The 22095-nt window shown below is 48.0% G+C and overlaps 1 protein-coding gene across 2 annotated transcripts; it reads left to right on the forward strand.

The window, feature by feature from the left end:
* Positions 1–8640: 8640 nt before the first annotated feature.
* Positions 8641–20969, forward strand: LOC121857714 (extracellular serine/threonine protein kinase four-jointed-like). 2 transcript variants are annotated; one of them, XM_042353805.1, is made up of 5 exons: positions 8641–8664; positions 17212–18624; positions 19067–19267; positions 19704–20277; positions 20511–20969. In XM_042353805.1, the coding sequence occupies exons 2-5, from the start codon at positions 17672–17674 to the stop codon at positions 20895–20897; spliced, it is 2115 nt and encodes a 704-aa protein (XP_042209739.1). In that variant the 5' UTR covers positions 8641–8664; positions 17212–17671; the 3' UTR covers positions 20898–20969. The 2 variants fall into 2 exon arrangements, with proteins under 2 accessions (XP_042209739.1, XP_042209738.1); XM_042353804.1 differs by lacking the exon at positions 8641–8664 and adding an exon at positions 9434–9588.
* Positions 20970–22095: the final 1126 nt, after the last annotated feature.

A 22095-nucleotide genomic window follows, 5' to 3' on the forward strand; every position in this document is an offset into this window, starting at 1 on the left:
CCCCTCTACTCCCTACCCCCTCTTACTCCCTACCCCTCTTGCCCTCTCCCTCTTACTCCCTACCCCCTCTTACTCCCTACCCCTCTTACTCCCTACCCCTCTTACTCCCTACCCCTCTTACTCCCTACTCCTCTTACTCCCTACCCCTCTTCTCCCTACCCCCTCTTACTCCCTACCCCCTCTTACTCCCTACCCCCCTCTTACTCCCTACTCCCTCTTGCCTCCCTACTCCCTCTTCCTCCCTACCCCCTCTTACTCCCTACCCCCCCTCTTCTCCTACCCCTCTTACTCCTACCCCCCTCTTACTCCCCTGCCCTCTTCTCCTACCCCCTCTTGCTCCCTACCCCCCTCCTTACTCCCTACTCCTCTTCTCCCTACCCCCTCTTACTCCTACCCCCTCTTACTCCTCTCCCTCTTACTCCCTACCCCTCTTACTCCCTACCCCCTCTTACTCCTCTACCCTCTTGCTCCTACCCCCTCTTACTCCTCTACATATCAAGAGACACTCACTACACTGACCCTCTTAAACTCTGATCCTCGTGGCGTCATCTGTCAGTTTAGGGATCAATCTTCACTACGCCGTCCCCACTGTGGTCCGCGTACTCCACACCAAAACCACATCCAGCTCACCTGACCACACACTGATCGCTTACAAGAACAGCTCCTTGTCAACTGTTGTAATAAGTAATGACTCCTAGATATTGTGTGTATTCATTAGTCACCTCGTCTACCCCTGCACTGTGGGGTCTTGTTAAATGATCTTTATCACCCTTAACTCTTCCTCCCTTCTCCCCTTATCTCCCTCTCATCTACCTCACACTCTCCTTCAATTTCTCTCACATTCACTTCACATCTGCCTCACTTTTCCTCCTTTCTTCCTCTTCCTTCTTCCCTCCCATTATTTTTCCCCTCATGATTCTATTTTTCCCCGGTGTCTCCCTCTCCTCCTCCTTTTCCCACCCTCCCTCCTTCTCTCTTCACCCTCCCTCCCTCCCTCTTTTCCCTCACACATCATCGCCTCATCAGCGTTACGACCTCATCTCCGGTCGGGTCCTCAACGCCTCCCCTACCCAGAGCCTCCCACACCTACCCAGAGCCTCCCACACCTACCTCCCACACCTACCCTGAGCCTCCACCTACCCAGAACCTCCACTACCCAGAGCCTTCCACACCTACCCAGAGCCTTCCACACCTACCCAGGGCCTCCCACACCTGCACCCAGAGCCTCCCACCAGGGCCTCCACACCTACCCAGGACCTCCCACCTACCCAGAGCCTCCCACACCTACCCAGAGCCTCCCACACCTGCAGGCCTCCCCACCTGCAGAACCTCCCACACACCTACCCAGGGCCTCCCACACACCTACCCCAGAGCCTCCCACACCTACCCAGGCTCCCCACACCTACCCTGAGTCAGTCCACTGTATTATCGCTCCCCAAAATACCCTTAAGGATGATCCCCCATATTTACACATACGTCAGGGACTCAGGGTACGCTAATGACACCCTAAAGATGCCCTTAGAACTGGCCGTCTGTATTACCCTCTTTAGAAACACCTCGAAGTATGGTAATATCGTCCTTATGTTGTCAGGGTAAAAGGGCGATATTTTAGGTCCCTGGGAGTCGCTCCTTAGACCTGTGGCAGAACAGTCGACATAGTTAAGCTATCTTGACAAATGGACCTTAGCAGCTGGTGTTGGGGGGGGGGCGAAGGGAAGTGAGGTAGGGAGGAAGTGAAGCAAGGTAGAGGTATAAAGAGGAAGAGAAGGGAAGACCCTCTCTCCTCTACCTCTTACTTTTCCCTCCTCCTCTTACTCTCCCCTCCGCCCCTCCTCCCCTCACTCTCCCCTCCGCCCCTCACTCTCCCCTCCTTAAGGTTAATGGCAGGTAGTGCGGTCATTAAGGTGACAAGCGAGCTATTACAGCAGACCTTAGTGTACGTCATGTCTCTCTCTCTCTCTCTCTCTCTCTCTCTCTCTCTCTCTCTCTCTCTCTCTCTCTCTGCACCAGGTACATTAGGTCAGACCAGGTATCCAGTGCAGTAACGCACAGGTGCTCATTATCCTCCATACATTTTTTAACATCTCTGGGGGTGATGGAGGGCTGAGACAATTTCCCCTACAGCCCGACCTGACCCCGGCCCGACCCGGCCGACCCAGCCCAGCCCGACCCGACCCAGCCCGACCCGACCCAGCCCGACCCGACCTTACACTCGTCAAGTAGTACTAACGATACAGCCCCGATCATCAACTGCATCACCAAGTCTATTTCTATGCGTCTTTACAATCGTCCAACTGAAGGTGCTTAGGAATTTACCATCTAGTACCGCCCAAAGCACCTTCAGGAGTGTTAAGGACGACCACGGCACCCTCCTTCAGGCATACAGCTCCTTCTGCAGTATGGGGAGGGAGGTGGTGCTTGGCCACTCTCCTTTTATGTCTTCTCCTCTTCTCATTCCCCTTCCTCTTACTTCTGTTTCTCTTCTTTCTCTTCTCTCTTCCTCTTATATCTCATCTCTTCCTTTTCCTCCTATATGTCATCTTCCTCTTCTTCTTCTCCTCCTCTTCTTCTGTCTCCTCCTCCACCTCCTCTTCCTCTTCTTCTTATATATTTCACCATAATATATCTTCCCTATTCACAGTGTCACCCGCTATCCGAACCCGTCACACTTGCCGCACACACACCTCTCTCTCTCTCTCCCGTATATACACTTCTCCCTACCCTCCCGCCCATGCTCCTCCCCCCTCTCCCTCCGCCCATGCTCCTCCCCCCTCTCCCTCCCGCCCCTCTCCTATCCTTCTCCCACCAGCGTCGAGTTTCACCTTCCTTTCTATAAATAATCTTCCTCCTCCATATTTCTTGTTTCTCTCTCGTTAATTTTTCTCTCTCTCGTTAATCTCTCTCTCTCTCTCGTTAATCTCTGGGTCGTCTCGCTATGTTGTCTCTTGTGGGTCTTGTTCACTCTAAGACAATTGAGAAATATTATTATTATTATTATTATTATTATTATTATTATTATTATTATTATTACACTGTTTATTATAAAGTTTTATATACTTATACGGTATATGTCGTAAGTATAGTGTAGTACATATATACTTTTAAAGGCAACATCTTTTATTTTATTATTTCATACAGGTTTAGTCAACACAATGGCAGTCATTACTTACCTGACTGATGGATAGTTTGTACCAGAATGAGGGATGTTTTTAACACAGCTTCAACCAGACAGCAAAACTGATGAGATACAGCCGGAAATAAGGTACACACACACACACACACACACACACACACACACACACACACACACACACACACATGATGACTTATAGTGAAGCGTAATTTTAATATCTAAAAATAACATGAGTATTACACCGAGATTCACCTTTAATTAGACACATTGAGGGAGTACCTGAGGTCGAGGGGACGAGATGAAAGGTGTGATAATCTTTCCCAAATGTTGTCTCTGTGAGTCTTGTGTGTGAACGAGCAGTAGTTCAGGCTGAGTCTCGGTAAATAATCGATTATATTAGCTTTTTTAGGTGAATTCAACGTCAGGTTTACTTCAATACCTTCACTTACGAGGAAATTTTATCTTTCGAGCCTCTGAGACTCTGGGTGCTGGCTCGTGAACCCAGAGCCTCTAAGACTCTGGGTGCTGGCTCGTGAACCCAGAGCCTCTAAGACTCTGGGTGCTGGCTCGTGAACCCAGAGCCTCTAAGACTCTGGGTGCTGGCTCGTGAACCCAGAGCCTCTAAGACTCTGGGTGCTGGCTCGTGAACCCGCTGCTCTTAACCACAAATTGTCAGAAATGAAGATTTAAGAGAAACAAGACGACACTTATAAGATCAAGTAGAGACATATAAAGTTCCCAGCAGCTGCCGCCACCAGGTGAAGGGGTGAGCAACCTTCAGCGGTGCGCGGGGCAGACTGCTGGGGGTAGGAGACGATGCTGGGGGGAGACCTTGTCCTCAGGAGAGTTCACAGTCTGCTGGTGTGTTGAACCAGAGTGACCTTGATGTAGTGTTCACCTAACTTACATCTGAGGCCCTAACAGTCGTTACAGTGTCAGGTGAAGGAAACAGGTATCTTGTTTACGTTGTTGTTGTTTATAAGTATTCCTCCGCGTCAACAACTAACGGCTGAGGGAAATTGATTATTACTGTTAAATTTTCGCAAGGTTTAAGGACGACTTGAGAGGTGAACAGGTCAAGGAACGTCTTACATATTCAGTTGTTTTTGTTCTGTTTTTTGTCTCATTAAGTCAACACAACACGTACTGCCTGGTCAGGGGCCAGTTTCATCACCGTCTGTGAACCCGAGACTGCTGGGTTAGTCACTTTACTCCTATTACAGCCACCATGGCGGGTTCGTCGTCTTTATTATAGCCACGATGGCGGGTTCGTCGTCTTTATTATAGCCACCATGGCGGGTTCGTCGTCTTTATTATAGCCACGATGGCGGGTTCGTCGTCTTTATTATAGCCACGATGGCGGGTTCGTCGTCTTTATTATGGCGGGTCGTCGTCTTTATTACAGCCACGATGGCGGGTTCGTCGTCTTTATTACCACGATGGCGGGTTGTCGTCTTTATTACAGCCACGATGGCGGGTTCGTGGCGGGTCTCGTTATTATAGCAGATGGCCGTCGTCTTTATTATAGCCACGATGGCGGGTTCGTCGTCTTTATTATAGCCACGATGGCGGGTTCGTCGTCTTTATTGCAGCCACCGGCGGGGTTCGTCGTCTTTATTACAGCCACCGGCGGGTTCGTCGTCTTTATTACAGCCACCATGGCGGGTTCGTCGTCTTTATTATAGCCACGATGGCGGGTTCGTCGTCTTTATTATAGCCACGATGGCGGGTTCGTCGTCTTTATTATAGCCACGATGGCGGGTTCGTCGTCTTTATTATAGCCACGATGGCGGGTTCGTCGTCTTTATTACAGCCACGATGGCGGGTTCGTCGTCTTTATTATAGCCACGATGGCGGGTTCGTCGTCTTTATTATAGCCACGATGGCGGGTTCGTCGTCTTTATTATAGCCACGATGGCGGGTTCGTCGTCTTTATTATAGCCACGATGGCGGGTTCGTCGTCTTTATTATAGCCACGATGGCGGGTTCGTCGTCTTTATTATAGCCACGATGGCGGGTTCGTCGTCTTTATTATAGCCACCATGGCGGGTTCGTCGTTCATTACAGCCACCATGGCGGGTTCGTCGTCTTTATTACAGCCACCATGGCGGGTCTGTCGTCTTTATTACAGCCACCATGGCGGGTCTGTCGTGGCGGGTTTATTACAGCCACCATGGCGGGTTTCGTCGTCTTTATTACAGCCACCATGGCGGGTTCGTCGTCTTTGCCACCACGATGGCGGGTTCGTCGTCTTTACAGCCACCATGGCGGGTTCGTCGTCTTTATTACAGCCACCATGGCGGGTTCGTCGTCTTTATTATAGGGCGGGTTCGTCGTCTTTATTGCAGCCACCATGGCGGGTTCGTCGTCTTATTATAGCCACGATGGCGGGTTCGTCGTCTTTTATTACCATGGCGGGTTCGTCGTCTTTATTACGCCACCATGGCGGGTTCGTCGTCTTTATTACAGCCACCGGCGGGTTCGTCGTCTTTATTATAGCCACCATGGCGGGTTCGTCGTCTTTATTACAGCCACCATGGCGGGTCGTCGTCTTTATTATAGCCACGATGGCGGGTTCGTCGTCTTTATTACAGCCACCATGGCGGGTTCGTCGTCTTTATTATGCCATCGATGGCGGGTTCGTCGTCTTTATTATGCCACCATGGCGGGTTCGTCGTCTTTATTATAGCCACCATGGCGGGTTCGTCGTCTTTATTATAGCCACCATGGCGGGTTCGTCGTCTTTATTATAGCCACGATGGCGGGTTCGTCGTCTTTATTATAGCCACGATGGCGGGTCTGTCGTCTTTATTACCCACCATGGCGGGTTCGTCGTCTTTATTATAGCCGATGGCGGGTTCGTCGTCTTTATTACAGCCACCATGGCGGGTTCGTCGTCTTTATTATAGCCATGGCGGGTTCGTCGTCTTTATTACAGCCACCATGGCGGGTTCGTCGTCTTTATTATAGCCACCATGGCGGGTTCGTCGTCTTTATTATAGCCACCATGGCGGGTTCGTCGTCTTTATTATAGCCACCATGGCGGGTTCGTCGTCTTTATTACAGCCACCATGGCGGGTTCGTCGTCTTTATTATAGCCACCATGGCGGGTTCGTCGTCTTTTTATGGCTACTCGTGCATCTCAGAACTAATACAAGTTAAATTCTGTTCTACTCACTGTAAAGTATGTAACATTAAAAGTGAAAGTGCCTCGGAATCAAACCAACGACCCTTGATACAGGAGACGAGCGCTATATCCACTCAGCCACCACACACTAAGGCCCAGACATCACCTCGACCGACAGTACGAGCTGACCCGAGGACACACCCGGGACAAGACCAGTCCTGTCTCCATCTAACACTGTTTACCTACTTGATGATAAACGTACGTGTGTGTGTGTGTGTGTGTGTGTGTGTGTGTGTGTGTGTGTGTGTGTGTGTGTGTGTGTGTGTGTGTGTGTATGTGTGTGTGTGTGACCCTCTACTGCCAGACCTTTAAACGATGTGCCTGAGGGTAAAAGTTCAAGAGTTCATAAGGTGAAGTCTTGTGAGGGCCCATCAGGACGAGGGCCCATCAGGACGAGGGCCCATCAGGACTAGGGCCCATCAGGACTAGGACCCATCAGGACTAGGACCCATCAGGACTAGGACCCATCAGGACGAGGGCCCATCAGGACGAGGGCCCATCAGGACGAGGGCCCATCAGGACTAGGGCCCATCAGGACTAGGGCCCATCAGGACTAAGGCCCATCAGGACTAAGGCCCATCAGGACTAGGGCCCATCAGGACTAGGGCCCATCAGGACTAGGGCCCATCAGGACTAAGGCCCATCAGGACTAGGGCCCATCAGGACTAGGGCCCATCAGGACTAGGGCCCATTAGGACTAGGTTCGTCCCAAGTGACCAACCAGCGTGTAATATATCCTGACGTAGTTAATTTTCTGGGTCGTCGTCTCCCTCCCCGCAGCCTTCATCTGTCTGTCTGTCTGTCTGTTCATATATCTGTCTGCTTCTTAATCTATCTGTCTCTTTATCCATCTACCTCTGTCAATCTGCTACTCCCTATAACTATCTACCTGTCTGTCTCTCTTGCTGGCTGTCTATCTGTTTATTCATGCGTCATATTTAATTATCTGTCTGCTTTATCCTGATTGCCTATCCCTCTATCCCTCTATCTATCTATCTATCCCTCTATCTATCTATCTATCCCTCTATCTATCTATCTATCCCTCTATCTATCTATCTAATCTCCATCCTGTGGGAAGGGTTACTAGGAGGACAGGTAACACTGGCCGTCTGTGTGTTCTTCTGTAACTGCATAACACCGGTATTATCACCCCCTTACCTTCCTCTCACCTTCCCTCCTTCCTCTTCCCAACCCCCCTTACCTTCCTCTCACCTTCCCTCCCTCTTCCATCCTCTCCTCCCTCACATATTTAACTGACTCTAACTCCAAAATATTCTTTACGTTAATGTTGTCTTTTAACTGTTACTAAGTGAAAACGTTTAATTAATGTAGAATCTTATTTTTACCACCAACCAAGGGACAAATTTTTGAGGATTCAACACCAAGTAAAATTCTAAGATGCAATTGTGTATTATTTTGTTTATCAGTAACGCACTCAAGTCACCTACCAGCTAGTGTGTTGTGTCAGGAACGCACTCAAGTCACCTACCAGCTAGTGTGTTGTGTCAGGAACGCACTCAAGTCACCCACCAGCGAGTGTGTTGTGTCAGGGAGAGTTAACTTCTATCAAACTTGTCTTTCATATCAGAGTTAAACATTAGTGTTGGAAGAGATCATTAGGTCGGCTGTGACAGTGACTTGCCGGTTCCTCCCTGGGATGAAATTACGGGGTTAGTGAAGCCTGAAGCTGCGGTTTGTGTTCATGTAAGGTTGTGTAGTTGAAGCTCCTTCCTGTTATTACTGGCTGTAGAGCAACCTAGGTGCGTGATCCTTAACCTTATCTCACAAGTTTTTGCATCAGGCGACTAAATACTGATTACCATTATGAATTTCCTTCTATTTTCTCTCTATTTCGGTTATGTTGTGAGAGAAAGTGTATGTTTATTATGTTAAATCAGGAGGTGAAACACGCCGGCCAAGCAAAACGGAAAAACGGCGAGATAGGATTACTGTGCGTGCTGCAGGCTGCCTCACTCCCACCCGAGCACCTACATGTGTGACCCACAGTTGCCTGCCCTTCTCTCTCCCTTTCCAACACGGCCCACCCCCACCACAACACGTCTCCACCTTATAAAAATTAGTCGGTACAGATCAGTCGGTAATTCTCTAAAAATTAACCACAGGCATTGGCTCTAGCAACACCTCCTCGGAGTGGTGATAAATAAAGCAGAACAAATTGTTGGTGGTGTCAGGCCAGGCCGGAGCGGCAGCTTGGAGGCGGCGGCGGCAGGGTGGGAGATCAGCCAGTTAGTGGAGAGCTGTGATGGTCGCCACACCCCACCGTCTCTTTCATTTACCATACACCCTTGGATTAATGTCTCTGTCTTAGGATGTTGCGCCTCAGGTAAAAAAAAAACCTTGAAAGCGTAGAATTCCCTCCATCGACCTAATGTTTATCTCAGGGAAGCCCTCGGGTCCTTTACTGCCAAGGTGACGCGGGTGGGGGGGAATTTATCTGCTGTTGGACGATAAGATATCAAGTGAAGAGAGAACGCACGATAAAGGTGTTTCCCGATGTGTGGCAACACTGGTGGTGGGAACTGGCTTGTCCACCCCCTGACGGATCACTGTAGTACCGCTGCTCTTCGTCTCTCCCAAAATGCTTCGTGTTGTCCCAGGAGACAGGGAGGTGAGCGGAGGGAAATGATTTCACTGGAAACCTCGATAACAGTTCTCTTATAACCTGGAGTACTTGGCTGAGATAGTCGGTTCTTATTGGTCTCCGTAACTGTTTGTTGATACTCTCTTGGGCTCAGTTGAGAGAACTCTGTGAGGCCGGGGATTAATCCTGGTGGCCGGCTGTTTCCCTCTCTGTCCTAACAAAGGCTCCCCACCCTGCCACTCAGCACCCCATCAAGCACAGACTCATGCACGAGGCAGTAAAGTCATTATCAGACCGGTTAAGCCCGTCACTTGAACCAGATTATCCTTTCATCGTCACCCAGGAAACCTACATAATTAAGTTGGAGTGTATAGCGTTCCCCTTGTGCACAAACTCTCACAATTCCCTCAGAGGAACGTTCAGCGTGAACGAACCACTGGGAATGGGGTCCCCTCCCCCCCTCCACCATCCCCAACGCGTTCTCCCTCCTCCCTCACACGTCCGACTCCGTCCACCTCCACCACCGCCTCAGTTTCTACTGGGACGCGGCGGTGGGAGGTAGTACTTTGTCCCTCTCCCTGCCCATTGTTGCGTGTGTTGTGTTGAGTTTCCTCATTGTCAAGAATTTATCCCCTCCTGGAGAGCTGTATCCCCGACGTGTTCCAGGTGTGTTACTGTGTTGGCAAGTGTACCGGGTATCAAGTGACCCGCGCAGTATTTATTACGGGTGCAAAATATCGTGATTTAATCAGTCATTAGAAAGGTGTGTTGAGGAGGGGCGGTGGTGTACACGCTCACCCACTCACTGGAAAACCCAAACAGCGCGTAAAAAAAATGTAAACGATGGTTATATTTCATTTGTTTGCCTCGAGTTATAGCTTGACGCCTCCAGCCCTCCTGCCTGCCAATTGCATAACTAATGCCTCTCCGCTGTATCGTTGCATCACTGGCATCATAACCTTTGTGTGAGCTGAACTGACACCACCTGCACGTTGGATGAAATAATATATTACTTAACACATTTATCTCACGAGGACCCGCACAGTGAGTGTGAGTGATGTGTTCGCGTCTGTCCCAACAGAAACGAAATAAAATGAAACAAATTAACACCGAATTGGAAAGAAGATTGAATTATTTTTTGATGTATATTTTCTGTGGGATTAAAAATACTTTATCAGTTTGAAAGGAAAATATTGTGTGATATATTTGCTGTATTGTTCTTATTACGGACCTTGTATATGTTTATATTTTAACTCTGATCTAAAATTGTAATTCTAACACTCGAAACTATATATACAGTATATAGTTCCGAGTGTTAGTATATATATCATCCTTTTATCAATAGCCTGTGGAGTATAGGACGTCATGTGTGTGTATCCTCCACACACACACTGATGTTGCCCGTCATGTGGGTGGGTAGCTCTGTGCATCACTTAATGTGTACACTAACCAGCCTCACCTAAGCCTATTTACCGTAACCTAACTTACCTTCCCTACACACACGACCACCTACCTCACCTAACTTAACCTACCTCACCTAACTTAATCTTCGGTGTTACTGTTGCGTGCGGTCTACAAAGATATCTTAATAACCTAACTTAACCAGGTCAGGGGAGGTGGGTGGTGGGTTGAGTCAGGTCAGGAGAGGTGGGTTGAGTCAGGTCAGGGGAGGTGGGTTGAGTCAGGTCAGGAGAGGTGGGTTGAGTCAGGTCAGGAGAGGTGGGTTGAGTCAGGTCAGGGGAGGTGGGTTGACTAAACGCAGTCAGATTTTTAATGGCGTCCAATTTTCCGCTTAAAAGTTTAGTCATTTTTATGAAAGATAATTACATGGGAAACTTTTTTAAATCTCTCTCTCTCTCTCTCGATCAATTCAGGTGTTTAAACTCGTGAACAAAGTCTATTACAAGGTTAGTATCAAAATATAGGACTTATATGGTAACATTGGCTCACCTGACGAAGCAGTACCCAAGAGCGGTGCTGGGGTGACGATTCTTCAGGTGATCCGGAACATTTTTACCTTGGCATCGTTGAGGGGGACAGCCTTTCTTTACGTGTCACTCAAAACTATCTGTACTTGGGGTGATCGATGAATTCCACAATGAACACTACGACTCTTGTTGTCTCGGTAGGGTTGTCAAAATCCTTCGTCCGTTGCGTCATATTTTCTCAACACAATTTTGTATTGATAGTTTTTATTCAGTGACTGTACACCGCTGAGACAGGAAAGACGACTACTTGATCATTCCAGCTGTAGGCCATATGAGTTCCCGGGTGACTTGTAGTACTGTATCATAAACCTCTGCTGTAATGAACCACACACAGCCTTGTACATCTGCTTTAGGGATGGAGGTCGTGTGTGTGTGCGTGTGATGAAGACGTTTGTAGCGAGTCAATAAGCTTAAACATTCACCAGGTGTGTTGAGGAGATACACAGGTATTCACACCCCCCCCCCCCTCACCACAACCCACGAGGATTTCTGTACCTGTTTTAGCATCAGTTGAAAGGTTCACTGTTGATACCACACTGGCATTTAGGATCCAGTTTTACCCAAGGCTGTGTTAGGTGAGTGTCAGAGTCAGGTGAGTGTCAAGTGAGTGTCAGAGTCAGGTGTGTGTCAGATGAGTGTCAGAGTCAGGTGAGTGTCAAGTTAGAGTGTCAGAGTCCGTGTGTGTGTCAAGTGAGTGTCAGAGTCAGGTGAGTGTCAGAGTCCGGTGTGTGTCAGGTGAGTGTCAAGTGAGTGTCAGAGTCAGGTGTGTGTCAGATGAGTGTCAGAGTCAGGTGAGTGTCTTCTAAGGCTATTCAGGGAAAGGGTTTAATTACAGGTAACTGGCCAGTGTTTTCCTCTTAAGTGTCCATTTCTAAGTTTCAAAGGATTAGCTTGTGTTAAAATCCGGTCATTAATCCTTAACCTAACCTAACCTAACTTAATGTACCTAACCTAACCTACCTTACCTTTAATCTAAACTAGCTTTAACCTAACTCACCTTTAACTTAATCCAACCAAACTTTACTTTAATTTAACCTAACCAAACGTACCCAACCTCTACCCTAAGATACTCTTAACCTCATCTTCTTGTAACCTAACCTAACCTAACCTAACCTAACCTAACCTAACCGTAGCTCCTCAAACCTAACGACCTAAATGTGCTTTCTGCATAATTGTTAAGGGTCCGAGGAATGTGTGTGTGTGTGTGTGTGTGTGTGTGTGTTTAACTAATGATACAAACACACCCACGCCCCCTCCCCCACACACTCTGACTCCCACCACCCAACAAAACACACTAACTAGCAGGCACCCCTTAGAGAGAGAGAGAGAGAGAGAGAGAGATAAGAAACGAAAAGGTAAACAAAATGAGAAAAGGGAGAGAGAAAGAAATTTACAGAAGGATCGAAAGAGAGAGACAGACAGACTAGTACCCATTCCCCTTCCCTCCCCCTCCCCTCTTCCATTCCAGCCCTTTAAGTAGTTTCCTCTACATTAATTCTCTCTTCCAAGTGTCCATAGTCTGTTAGTTTTGTGTGTTTTCTTCTTCTCCTCTTCTCCTTTTCCTCTTCTCCCCCTCCTCTTCTTCATCTTCTCTTTCATTTCTTCTCCTCCTCTCATCTTCTCCTCCATCTCTTCTTCTCTTCCTCTTCTTCATGTGTTTACCATCTAAATATTTGACATTCTTCTTCTTTGTTTCTTCTTCTTCTTCATCAACTCTTTCTCCTCACTGTCAGTCTTCTTGTCTTTACCAACCAAATATAAGACTCCTTGTTGTTGCTGTTTTTGTTATTGTAGTTGTTCTTATTGCTTTTGTTGTGTTTGTTATTGTATTTGTTGGTGCTTTTGTTATTGTATTTATCGCTGTTGTTGTTATGGTTCTTCTTCACCACACACCGTCATTCTCCTTGTGTTTACCCGCCAAATATTTCACCTTAGATCCCATCCACCGTGTGTCCCAGTCGGCCATGTCACTTTCATCACTCCTCTAAACCTCAAATATTTTTAATTTTCTGGAGGTACCGATATTTTTACTTTTCTGGAGGTACCGATATTTTTCTTCGGTTTTCTTTCTTTGTAATTTACATAACCCGGCCCTAATCCCTCTCTCTCCTTCCCCCACCCCTTGAGTATGATGATTTAACCCCATGAGTATGATGACTTAACCCCTTGAGTATGGTGACTTAACCCCTTGAGTATGGTGACTTTACCCCTTGAGTATGATGACTTAACCCCTTGAGTATGATGACTTAACCCCTTGAGTATGGTGACTTAATCCCTTGAGTATGATGACTTAACCCCTTGAGTATGATGACTTAACCCCTTGAGTATGATGACTTAACCCCTTGAGTATGATGACTTAACCCCTTGAGTATGATGACTTAACCCCTTGAGTATGATGACTTAGCCCCATGAGTATGATGACTTAACCCCTTGAGTATGGTGACTTAACCCCTTGAGTATGATGACTCTAACCCTTGAGTATGATGATCAACCCCTTGAGTATGATATTCTTAACCCATGACTTAACCCCCTTGAGTATGATGATTTAACCCCATGAGTATGATGACTTAACCCCTTGAGTATGGTGACTTAACCCCTTGAGTATGGTGACTTTACCCCTTGAGTATGATGACTTAACCCCTTGAGTATGATGACTTAACCCCTTGAGTATGGTGACTTAATCCCTTGAGTATGATGACTTAACCCCTTGAGTATGATGACTTAACCCCTTGAGTATGATGACTTAACCCCTTGAGTATGATGACTTAACCCCTTGAGTATGATGACTTAACCCCTTGAGTATGATGACTTAGCCCCATGAGTATGATGACTACCCAAGTATAATGATATAACTCCCTTGATATAGTATATAATACATATGGTTTTATTTTGTATGCATATGGGTGTTATTACCAAAGGCAGGTGTTCAAGGTCTTGCTTTCCTTGGTCTCGTGCATCTGTTAATGACTGACAGACAGGTGTTCAATGTCTTCCAGTGTAATGGTACCTGACTGGTGTTACAAGTGTGAGTGGTATGGTACCTGTGTGTGGTTAAGAGGGGATATGTAGCAACAGGTGTAGTGGTGATGAGAAAATGACAGGTGTTTTGTCATGATGGTGAAGGGCTGAACACAGCAATAGTGGTGACGCAACAGGTGTATGGTGGTGACGCAACAGGTGTGTGGTGGTGACGCAATAGGTGTATGGTGGTGACGCAACAGGTGTGTGTGGTGACGCAACAGGTGTATGGTGGTGAGAGGAAACAGAAAGCAACTAAATGACGAGTGAAAGACAGATGTAGCATGAATTATCTCTAGGAAAAACTGAGAGGAAGAGTCGGCGCTACTCTCCCCTCTCCCTCTCCCCTCTCCCCTCATCCTCTCCCCTCATCCTCTCCCCTCTCCCCCTGGCGGCAGTAAGGGGCTGTGAGTGGGAACTTGGTCACCTGGGTGGGGTCTCTCCTGCTTCATGGGGAACTTTTCCTTCTGATGACGAGGGAAATGACCCACGACCTTCTTCAGGGGGCTCCTCCTCTCCCGGGTCCTGAGAGAGGTGCCTTGGCTCTCTCTCTCTCTCACGGACTGTTTGAGGAAGGTATGACATGAATGGCTGAGTGTCCTGGACCTCTCTGTGTGTGTGAGAGACAGAGAGAGAAGCGGGAGCGCGTCTCTGTTGACACAGCCTCAAGCCTTGGACACACACACACACACACACACTACAACGGTGCACATGTTACCTACGGTCAATCACACACGACTTGCTGCTGTACGTACACACCTCCTATCACGTACACAAAGCCTACCACCTTACGCACAGTTTCTCACCATGTGCACACGATGTATCACAGTACGTACACCATATCTGAATGTACAGAGAAAACCTCATAGTATGTACACACAGCAATTATCCTATGTCTACATGACTCTACGCCCTACACCTCACGCCACGTACACACAGGTCCTCATCGCGGGACTCGAACTTGAGACTGTGGGTCAGAGGACGGGTGTTAGAGCCAGTGAGCCGCCGTGCCCTTGGGAGCCTCTGGTCACAGCTGTGTTGACAGTGAGTGTCCCTCCCTCCCTCTCCCCTCCCTCCCTCTCCCCTCCCTCCTATTGTCTTGCCTCCCTCTCCCTGCTGTGTTGACCTTTTTCTCCCTCCTCCCTCTTATTGTCCTTCTTCTCTCCCTGCTGTATTGTCCCTTCCCTCTCTCCCTCCCTCCAGAACCTCTTGTCCTCTAGAGGGAAGTGGAGTACCTGGCTATCCATCACCTTCACAATAAGACTATCTGTCTGTCTGTCTATCTGTCTCACTCATCCCCGTCAGTAACGTCCACCTGTGGTTGAAGTTATCCACCTGGCTTATCTCACCCAGGTAAATATTATCATAGGTCTTATGTGTGTGTGTACCTACCTTCATGAGAGAGAGAGAGAGAGAGAGAGAGAGAGAGAGAGAGAGAGAGAGAGAGAGAGAGAGAGAGAGAGAGAGAGAGAGAGAGAGAGAGAGAGAGAGAGAGAGAGAGAGAGAGAGAGAGAGAGAGAGAGAGCTTACCTACCTTCACGAGAGAGAGAGAAGCGACACTTTAAAGGAGGAGCACACACCCCCCCCAGAACCTGTGTGGTCACCTTTACCTGACCTCCCACAGCCTTAATTAAACAGGTGTGTTGCTACTGGCGGTAAATATAACTCTTAAACGTGGAATAATTATACTACAAGTTATCTCAAGTATATATTAAAGTCTTATATTTTCCGGTTATAAAAATAGTGGACTGTGTGTTGGTTAGGTTAGGTTGAGTTAGGATTAGATTAAGTTAGGTTAATGTTGGATTAGTTAGGTTGAGTTGGGATTAGTTTAGGTTGAGTTAGGATTAGGTTAAGGTTGAGATAGGATTAGGTTGGGTTAGGTTAGGTTGAGTTATGATTAGGCTGTGTTAGATTTGGTTAGGTTATGATACGAATTTTGTGTGACAGCCATTAATGATGGGACGAGGAACGACACACTTGTACCAGGTTACTGCAAGGTGACCAGTCCAGTGGATAGGGTTTACACACACACACACACCACACACATACACACACACACACACACACACACATACATACACACACACACACACACACACATACACACACACACACACACATACACCACACACACCACACACACACATACACACACACCACACACAGACACACATACCACACACACATACACACACACCACACACACACACCCCAAGGAAGGGTCTCTCTGATTCAGAATAAATAATCAACTCTTAAGATCTGTAGTGAGTTATGGGTGAAAGAGGAGGCTGTACGGTGATCGTGTTGCACCTAACCTAACCACCTTGCAGCTGATATGGGTTATCGGTAGATAGGGTTCTTCTTCTCTCTCCTTCCTCTGGCTGCCACACACACACACACACACACACAACGAATCAGTGTTTAGTATGAGGCAGTCAAGAGTTTTTGCGGATTGTAATTTTTACAGTGTGTTTACAGAGTCCCTTGATGTTTGTGTTTACAGAGTCCCTTAACGTTATTATATACAGTGTCCCTTAACGTTATTATATACAGTGTCCCTTAACGTTAGTATATAGAGTCCCTTAACGTAGTATATACAGAGTCCCTTAACGTGTGCGGAGGGGCGTCGGCCAGCAGTCACACGGGCAGGTAACCTCACTCTCTCGCCCACCTTCTGACGTAAGAGGCAGAACCCGTTGTTGTGGTGGCCTTCTGCCCCTCACGTGCCACATCGTCTTCTCTGCCGTGTATGTGTTGGAGATGTATTGTACTGTATGTGTGTTGTTGCTATGTCACAACTAAGTACTAACTCTCTAATCCGGGTTAGGTCGCACTGGCACTTATTATGGTACATTTAGGAGCCAGTACATACCCGTGTAGTACCTGGCGGGAATGCTCAAAACACCGTCTTAGCCGACCAGTATGTGGTGAGAGTATAAAGTAAGGCAGTGGGGTGGAGGCGTGTGGTTGTGTAAAGTGTGGGCGTGAGGCATTGTGAGGGATGGGCGTTGCCGAGTGACGGGCGTGGAGTGGACACATTCTTCACACTGTTGGGACGCTCACTTGGCAGCCGTCAAGGTGAGGAGGTGTTTGTGTGGGGCACAACAACGGTTTATTCTTTCTACTTTAGTCTGGTAAAGGATGAATGTATTTGTTGCGTCGTCAGAGCCACACCTGTATGTGTCCGCCAGTAAGAAACATTATTATTTAAGTGACTCCATAGATGAGTTAATAAAGTAATGATGTTTTTAATTTCGTTTTGTTTTTCTTTTTCTTACAGTGAGAGGAGACGTGAGTGTGGAGGCGAGGAGCGGCTTACAGCTCTGCTACTCTGACTTTCACTGACGGAACCCAAATAATGTTGGCAGCTCAGTCACCGATGTTTATAAGGAATGAACAATAAACACTTGTAGTTTGTGATGGAAATATTACGTCATGAATGGCGATACAAATGACAGCCGTGTGTACTTCTCGTGTAGCAGACCTGCGTGGTTTACCCCGCAGCAGGTGACGAAGTGAGCGCCATCACGTCCTGGGAACATTACTCGGGTCGTGACACACCCCGGCGGGAGACCTCCATTGTGCGTGACCGGAAACCCAAACCTTGGATTACTGTTCTGCCCCGATGCCAAAATTTCCTTTCACCGCCACGTCTTGCCAGCGACGACCTGTTTATGGACACACTGGACGCCTGTCCCCGAGCCTCGTGATCGCCACCACCTCGCCACCACACATCTTCCATGATAGTTGTCAATTCCATCATGGCGTCGCCCGATTCTCCTCGCCTCAACTTGGCTACGGCGTCCCGAGACTTCTTGACCACGGTAGACTACCCTCTGCGTCCTGTGGTGTCCAGGACCTGGGGTAAACCCTTCAGGACACACAGGCGCTGGAGCTGGTGTTACTTCCCTCAGTCCTTCCCCGTGTACCGCATGCAGCGGCTGGTGAGTGTAGTGCTGTGCCTGCTGGGGCTGCTGCTGCTCTCCCTTGTTGCCTTCGTGTTGGTTCAGGTGACGCCCACCACCCAGGTACTGAGGGGCGGCGGCCTCATGATGGCCGCCCACACCAGAAACAACGGATTAGACTTGATGAGTGTCAACGACAACACCAAGTGGGATGTTGGTCTGGGTGTTGGCAGGACGGTCAGGAAACTGGAGGACCATCCTGAGTACAAGCGAAGTGTGGAGGACGACTACACCGATGACGATGACGACGACTTTGATGATGATGAAGACGACCTGATACTGAACGACAGTTACGACGAGGACTATGACAATCAGGAGGACGACGAGTACAACCCAGTGTTTGACATGAAGTACTTCGACTTCTCCGTCAAGGAGGAGGGCGGAGACAACAAGAGAAAGACCCACACGAGCCAGCAGGAGGAGGCTGCGGAAGACCGATCCACCTTCAAGACGCCCACGGTGAGGGAGACGTGGAAGAACCTACCACAGGTGAACCTCATCAGCGACTACGGGCTGGAGGTGGTGGTGGAGGGCGTGGTCTTCTCTCCGGCAGTAGAGGCTCTCCTGTTAGAGCCTGAGATCAGCGACGCCACCGTCGGGAGGGTACAGGAGCGTCTCAGGTCGCAGGAGGTGACGGGACTGAAGGAACCCACCTGGGAGAGATGTGGGCGGCCGAAGAACCAGTGGGTGGAGTTGGTCGGGGGCGGCGCCGCTTGTGCCAGATACAGGTGAGTGTAGTCACTACTCGTCCTCGTTAACTCGGCCTCACCTGCTGACCAGGTGTACTCTGCTGGTCAATTTGTGTATGTTACCTTATGTAGCTCAGGCTCACCTGATTGTATGTAAATAAATTTTGTTAATGTTATATGATATATTATTTAGTATATCGAAGTTCGTTAAAAAATCGACAATTCAAGATGATGTTTATATAAAGACGATCCTGTAGAATATTATCATACAAACTATAAATGAGTAACGTTATTACTAACCTAACTACCGTCTACTGTACAGACATAACTTATATATACTGTACATTAGTTTGGTTAGTTCGTCACAGTAAACGGCATGACCAGACATATAAACACCAGCTTCAATTATCGATTTTTTTAATATGATGAGTTGAGTTACCTGTGCATACCTAACACCTGTAATTATCGTCTCCTACACCAGGTATCCTGACGACTACCTGCTGGTGGGGGAAGTGGTCAGCTTTTACCTGTCGCGGCTACTGGGTGTGGGCCACGTCCCTCCTGTGGCCCTCAGTGAGCCGACCCAGCCAAGGTGGTCCACTGTGGCCCCCCAGATGGCCCGGGCCGGCTGGGGTGATGCTCCCGTGGTCGTCTTAACACCTTGGGTCCACGGCCTAGTCAGGTGTGTGTGTGTGTGTGTGTGAACCCCCTACCTTCCCTCGCCCAATTAAGTTAACTTTAACTCCATATTAACTTGTACCTTTCCGTGTTAACATCTAGACCCGGTGTCTGGTAGTTGGGGGGGGGCGATCCTGCCGTAGGGGTAGTGAGGGGGAGCCGACAGGTAACTTAAGTCATTAGTAAAACACGTCTTGAAGTTTGAACTTAATTACTGTACCTGTCCTGTAACACACAAGACTTCTTTAACCACTCGGGTCCTTAAATTCAGATAGATAATGAGAAATGTATCGTTGCTTCTCAATACGTCCCTCATCGGGGGTGGTTAGAGGGTCTTAGTTAGCGAGGAGGTAGTTAGTGGTCTTAGTTTAAGGAGGGGCTAGTTAATAAGGGTAATATTTATTCGTAACTAAATATTTGTCTCTCTCTCTCCTCCTCAGAGATCACATGCCCTCCATCCTCCTTGACGTCGTCCTCAAGAATTCAACCCTGAGTATCCTGGAGGAGGAAGGGGAGACGCAGAAGGAGGAGCCTGAAGATGGTCTCCAGGGACATAAACTCTACAAAGTCGCCAACATCAAAGACCAGAGTATCCTGACGAAGACAAACGTGGAGAAGGAAGACAGAAGAGACGGGAAGCAAGGCCTCAGAGTTACTGGAATTGAAGACCCAAAGACCCTGGACCTGGTGAAGGAGAGCAACCTGAAGAAGGGACGCACAGAAGACGAAACTCAGAGATTTAGGATCACTGGAATCAAAGACCAAGTTACCCTGACGAAGATAAATGACGGAGACCTGCAGAAGAAACACACAGGGGAAGACGAAATGCAGGGCCTCAAGGGGAGGAGGTCCCTGAAGCAGGCGGCTGAGAGGGACCTGGTTCGCCTGTTGCAGTGGAGTGACCTCCTTGTGTTCGACTACCTGACGGGGAACTACGACCGTGTTGCGTACATGCAGGACGCCGCCGAGAAAGAGGGTCGTCCACAGATACTGAGCGGCACTATACATAACCTGGTGAGTAACGGCACTGTTCCTAGGGGGGAGGGGGAGAGATACAGAGAGAGGGAGGGGGAAGATGAGTACACCACTGTTCTACACTCCTAGAGAGGCGATAATATAATTTTCACAAGATAAAATGATGGTTGAAGAGTGATAACATTTTTAACTTACTGTAGACAGGATAGTAATGTAACTTTATCTATAGAATGATACTCACCACTAAAACATCACCTCTGTCCTTCATTCAGGTCCGGAGCGAGGCGACAGACGCCCTGTGGCTGCTGGACAACGAGTCAGGTCTGATGGACGCCTACACCCTCCTATACGGCACGGCAGACCCCGCCCAGTCCTCCAGGTTCCTCACCTTCCACACCCGAATGCTGGAGTCTATGTGCATCTTCAGGAGGTCGACCATGGAGGCCATCCTGGGTCTGATTCACCACCCGGAGCCTCAGAACCTCCTGGTGGAGTTTGTCAAGGCCCATGAACCTCTCTTCCACAAGCTGCCAGACCCTAAGCTCAACGATGTGTTCGTCAAGTACTTCCCACAGCGTGTGGCCCAAGTCCACGACTGGATGGCAAAGTGTGTGGCGAGTATCGCCAACCTGCCTCACCCACACCACCTCCATGGATGATGATAATACTTCTCATGTAAATAATAGATATATTTTTTTGTACTTTGAGGAAAATATAAATGTATAACAACACTATAGTATATTTTAACCTTAATTAATATACATATGTATGAAACAAACGTGAAACTCATACATAAGCGCAATGTATGTTGTTTTGGGTGAGTGTTGTCAGGACCTGCTGATGTTTGCCTCGTGTGCTGAGAGATGAGAAATTATAACCAAGATTATTTTTTCATGTCGTAAATTTTATAGCGACGTTTAGGGCGAACCTGACACACCACACACGCGAGGTAACGAAGCCGAGGTACGCAGCACACCTCTTGAGTTTTCAGCTCCTGTGTTGGTGTCAACTTCTGTGTCGTGTCGTGGGTGTTAGTGTCAGCTGCTGTGTCGTGTCGTGGGTATTGGTGTCAGCTGCTGTGTCGTAGATGGTGTTAGCGGCGTCAGACTGAACGTAAACATGGCCAGGCTGGTAACGAGTGATGAAGGCGACAAATGGTGAAACATAACAGACGAATATTGACTCCGGGCGGCAGGAGGTGGTGACTCCTCAAATCACAGGTCACGTGGAGTTGTTTATAAACACAAGTGAGTAACGAGATCACGTGGACGCACCCTTTCACCATCACCCATACATGTAAATACAACCATCGGAAGATCTGTTGAATTCTCGGACGGGCAACACAGGGAGAGGGACTTGGGGGACTAATATCTATTTCCCCACAAATCAATAAGGAAAGCCTGGTGGATTAATGAGCTCTGCAGGGGAAACTGACGAAGATAATGATCACAGTGACAGCATCAGTCAAAGGCTCAGGTGGATCACACCAGCCTGGGTCAGACACTGTGATGGTCATATGTTAATGTGCTTGAACCTTTAAAATATGGCAAGCAACGGTTGTGTGCATGTGTGTGTGATCTGTATACTGTACCTTGAACCGTCTGTAGAGCAGCGGTGCACTTTAGTATTTACTCGGGCTAACACCAGACGATTTTATTCAGCTGAGACACCTCAGTGACCTCAGCCCTATCAAGAGTTAGAAGCCTCGATCACCTTCCCCTCGACACATATTTGTTAGCTAGAATATAAACATAACAGGATTTATATATCTGAGTATATTTTTTTAATGAAGATAAAGTCTCACTTCACTAAGGTTGTAAAAAAAATTCTGCCATGCAGCCCACGAATTAACGAAAG

The sequence above is a fragment of the Homarus americanus genome, unplaced genomic scaffold (genome assembly GCF_018991925.1).
Source record: "Homarus americanus isolate GMGI-L3 unplaced genomic scaffold, GMGI_Hamer_2.0 scaffold16712, whole genome shotgun sequence".
NCBI lineage: Eukaryota > Metazoa > Arthropoda > Malacostraca > Decapoda > Nephropidae > Homarus > Homarus americanus.

Bases quoted from the DNA above. Each gene is read 5' to 3' on its own strand.
- LOC121857714 (XM_042353805.1), top strand. From the start codon at position 17,672: ATGATAGTTGTCAATTCCATCATGGCGTCGCCCGATTCTCCTCGCCTC. The intron at 19,268-19,703 runs GTGTGTGTGTGT...TCTCCTCCTCAG, and splicing joins TGGGTCCACGGCCTAGTCAG to AGATCACATGCCCTCCATCC. The intron at 20,278-20,510 runs GTGAGTAACGGC...TCCTTCATTCAG, and splicing joins GCGGCACTATACATAACCTG to GTCCGGAGCGAGGCGACAGA.